This window comes from Pygoscelis adeliae, unplaced genomic scaffold (assembly GCF_000699105.1).
Source record: "Pygoscelis adeliae isolate BGI_AS28 unplaced genomic scaffold, ASM69910v1 Scaffold356, whole genome shotgun sequence".
In the NCBI taxonomy this organism is placed as follows: domain Eukaryota; kingdom Metazoa; phylum Chordata; class Aves; order Sphenisciformes; family Spheniscidae; genus Pygoscelis; species Pygoscelis adeliae.
Window position 1 is genome coordinate 1,412,322 of NW_008824949.1, and position 4,534 is coordinate 1,416,855.

Here is a 4,534-nt window from a genome sequence, read left to right on the forward strand (position 1 = left end):
TAACCCAAGTGAAGCAACTATGTGGGTATGCTCTGACCTTCTGTCATACTTTTCAAAGACAAAAAGCAGTCTTCCATCATCCAGAGGATGAAAGGAAGAGAGTACAGTTTGGAGTAAGATGGCTCACAGGCTTATTCTCTGGTACCACAAACCTGCTGGCCTTTCACTGATGGGTCTTTTTCAAGCAAGAAAGGTCTCTTCTTCAAGACCTGACTGAAGCAAGGTAGTACTCATTATATTTTAGGTAGTCTACTCACAGGAGACTGTAACCACACAGCTGACATTCTTCACTTTTTTTGGAGAAATCAGCTTGCGGCTCAATTAAAGATGCATGGCCCATCTCCCTGAAAAGGCCAGATGAGGACAGCTGATCCTCTTCCATCTCTGATAGTGGCTGAACCCAGCCAACCAGGAGCTTCTCTTCCTTTAATAGGAAGAACACGTACTTATAATCAAGCATCAGGACTGTGGATATTAGCTGGATAAAATGGTTTAGTGGGCTAAGGCAGAAGGTGCTATTGAATTAGGGCATCCCTACTCCATAGCATTTAATATATTAACATCCTTGTGGGAACTGTATTGGGAGGCTTGGTACAAAGATTTCCTTTCTCTGATGCCAGTTGCAAGTCTGCAGAATTCTTCCTGTGATGGCTCAAGTGATTAGGTGTTAACAAGAAGAACCTAGGCACTTAACACTAGGGAGTTTTAGCAGCAGGTTCACACCCCCCTCCCTCTCCCTACTCAGCTAAGGGATTTTTCTCATTCCCTACTAATGTTAACAGCAGGTACTTAAAGCAATTAGACATTATCGCCTCTCTGGTCTTTATTACTTCCTAGCTTTGTATCAGCTACTTTGTACGCAATAAAAAGGGTGAATTAACAGGACTGGTGCAGACAATTCTGCTTCCTTTCTTTATTCTGTATGAAAACACTGGGTCATGGAGCCACATGGACAGGCTGTGAGCTGCAGTGCTTTAGACCATTATTGCCAATTGCCATGGTATTTTACAAGGGGAAAAACCACAGGTAGTAAAAGAACAGACATAGGGAGATCTTAGAGAAGGTGACGTGGGGAATATGGGTAGACCATAGGGACATAAAGGCTGGAAGGATTTCACAAGTCCAGCAGAACAGCTTGCAGCTGTGCCTGTGCTGTGAATTAGCTGCCACAGGGACCTGCAAGTTGCACAGGTAGCCTAGGGACACAGGTATGATGTGTTGCTCCTGTTAAAATAGAGCCCCATGTCTACTGAGCAGCTCTTGCTTGCCTGGGAATAACTGTTGTAAAATTTTCATCGAGGGGTTGCAATAAATTCCTGTGCGCTCTACGTTTGGAGTTCAAAAAGAGGCTTTCCCATATTTGCCCAGCCAGGTAAAAGCTCACCCTTTTTCTTCTCTCTCTACCTTAACTCTCCATTAACCCTTAGCTTTAGTACAGAACCTCAGAGAATTATGTATTTTCCTCCTATTCCCCCCACCCCCCAGTATTTCTAAGCCTCGCTTTGTCATTCCCAAGAGGGAAGGGACAAGAGCTTTGAGCTCTTAAATCCTGCTGTCGGTTCTTGCCTGAAAGAGGTAAGTAAGGAAACTGAAGGAAAGCTGAAGAAAGGAGCCCGTCCCTTGTCAGCATTCACCTGTAATGGATGCAAAATGTGGGGTTAAACACCAAATTTAGACCCAGGAACAGAAGCAAATGGGGTACTTACACAGTTTCATCATTCTTGAACTCCAGCTCCCCGTAAGTGTCTTCAAAGTCTTCTCCACCTCCTTTCGCTGTCCCTTCTACTGTCCTAAATGGCACTACGACTGTACCCCGAGCACCTGATGTCCTTAGGACTTTGACTTCCATCACACCAATGCTCTCACTGACATGTATAACATCACACTCAAATGTGAAGATGCCAGCATGGTCATCATCCAGTATAGTCACTGTGGCCACACAAGGAGAAGCCAATATGGCCTTTGGATACGGGGAGTTACTGAGCTCTGGAGGTTCCTCACTCTCCACCACACGGAGGTTACTGAGCCGCACAAAGAAATGCTCATCTTCCTCAAAGATGTCATCATCAATAATTCCCACTGAGAACTCCTTCTGGGTCTCCCCTGATTTCAAGACAACAGTCCCCTCTGTGAACTCATAGTCAGCACCAGCATTGGCAGAGCCATCCTCTGTTTTATAGTCCACATAGATGGTCTTGGACATGTCTCCTCCTTTCCGCACCACTGTCAGGAGAACGGCACCACAGTTCTCAAGACACTGGTAGGAGCACGGGTCAAAATAAATTTTGGAGATGAATTCCTCAGGTTCATCTGGCCGCACCTCATGCAAGCTGTTGCTCTTCTTGGCTTGCTCAGCTGCATGCTTCTTCAGAATATTGCCAGCTCCCGTCATCATTCTGGTAGCTTGAATGCGATAAAAGGCTCTGCTCTTTTGCTGATGAGACAAGGCATAGTAGTTAGCCATCTCTACCAGCTGGTCCAAGTCCTTTTCTGGATGCTTTTGCTTCAGGTCCTTAAGGATCCGGATCATCTCTTTGCGAGATTCATCTACCTCCTTCCCCTCCACAGTCACTAAGTTTCCATCCAGAAAGTGGGAGTTCATCATCTTGCCATCCATCTCAATTCCCTTAGGGTGATCACCTTCTGATTCTATGATAATGCCCCTGTGCTTGTCAGTACGGTACTTTTTGTGCATATACTTATAGAAAAGCAGACGTCTATCTGCTATCCAAGCCAGAAGGACGCAAAGTGGGAAGAAGAAAAGTGTGAGCAGACCTTCCCAGACCTGAACCACACCTGGAGAGAAGACAGCAAGGATCATGTACAACCAGATGTAAGCAAAGATGCTCCATGCAGCTGTGACAAAGAAAACCCTCAGGTGTTTTATCTTTCTGGTTTCCCCATCAGGGATCACATAGACACAGATGGCAATGATAATAAACATATTGAAAGCAGCGCTGCCAACAATTGTAGATGGCCCCAGGTCTCCAGCTATGAATCCATGCCCACACACTTCTATCAGAGACAGAAGGATCTCAGGAGCAGAGGAGCCCAGAGCCATGAGGGTCAAGTTGGAAACAGTTTCATTCCAAATCCGAATGGTGGTCGTCGTGGTCTCTCCATTGGGTTTCTTAATCGTGATTTCTTTCTCTTGCGATGTAATGACCTCTATAGATGCCATGAAACGATCTGCAATGATGGAGACTCCAAGGAACATGTAGATCAGTGCTACGAAGTATACGATAACACGGGCAATTTTGTCCCCAAGGGATGGGTTTTCTGGGTACCATATTGGCAGGATAACACCTTCCTTGCAGTCAAAAGATCCTGAACACGAGCTGTTTTGTACTGAACTGGTTGAGTCTCCCGTCAGGCCAGCATCCACCTGCAAACCATGCAAAAACAGCACAAAAGTAACCAGCCCAAAATGGAGGAAGGCCGAGGTGACAGGCTGCAAGCTTAACCACGCCATACACAAGATGCAACTTCCACTGTGTAGATCCAAAAAGGCCGAGAACCTGAAACAAACAAAACAGAGAGGGGGGAGGGAAGCATGAGAGAAAAGGAAGATGCAACATTTACCCAAATGCACCTCAGTATCTCACCACTGAAGAGTACCGGTAGAGATGCAGGGGTTGTCTCTCTGTCACTTTGAAGAAGGTATTTAGCAGGGACTCTAACAAACTGCAGCATTTACATGCCCAGCAGATGAAGATCAATTGCTAGAAAAGTAACTCAGAGGAAAAGTGTATCTATATAATAGCCCCCTCTTGACCTACAACATGTGCAATAGGAGTACTGAGTGCTCAGCTGCCACTCACCTAATGATACCATGGTGTTCCCCAGCACACAGCACTTCAAGTCAACACAAGAAACCAAATCGAAAGGCTTCCCTGTCTCACCACCCAGGGGATAATACAAGTCAAGGAATCACTAGCAACACAAGAAGCACCATTAAAGGCCAGTGAGCAATCTCCAAATGAAGTCCATTTGTTGGACATAATTCAGTTACAAATTTTGGAGTACGCTGGTGGCCAAACCATCCCCACTGCCAGCCCCTCCTAATAGGCTCCAGAAGGGTCCTAGGGCTCCCCTAAGCTTCTGAAGCACAGGGTCTCCACATTAGGAGGTAAAGATATCAGCCCAGAAATAAGGCAGAGGACTCGTGCTTGGCAAAGCACCAAAGGCCATTTTCCACCAGCCTTTCCATTGTGATCCAGACAATCACATTTTACATCAATAATCCTGCTTTTAAATGGTCACAGAAACCTACAAAACCACCACAGTTAGAAAAAGCTGTGCTCATGAACCCAGAAGACAGAGCAAAATGCATGTACCCACCAACATTCCCCTGCATCCCTAAGAAATTGATATATTTTCAAATACCCTCTAAAATGAAAGTAATCTCTAACCTAAAATACCATGCAAAAAACAAAGGAGCTGATCGATGTATCACATAGATTTGGCATATCACTGCCCAATAATGCCTTCTATTACTTATGGACTACATCGCTGTAGGGCTTGCACCACTTAA

General features: G+C 45.4%; 1 protein-coding gene across 3 annotated transcripts in view; it reads right to left on the bottom strand.

Moving 5' to 3' along the window:
• SLC8A3 (solute carrier family 8 (sodium/calcium exchanger), member 3) overlaps positions 1-3,512 on the bottom strand; it is a 98,262-nt gene extending 94,750 nt beyond the window's left edge. For all 3 annotated transcript variants that reach the window (XM_009325589.1, XM_009325588.1, XM_009325587.1), the window contains exon 1: positions 1,707-3,512. In XM_009325589.1, the coding sequence (XP_009323864.1) occupies positions 1,707-3,472 (1,766 nt within the window). In that variant the 5' untranslated portion in view covers positions 3,473-3,512. The remainder of the gene's footprint in view (positions 1-1,706) is intronic.
• Positions 3,513-4,534: the final 1,022 nt, after the last annotated feature.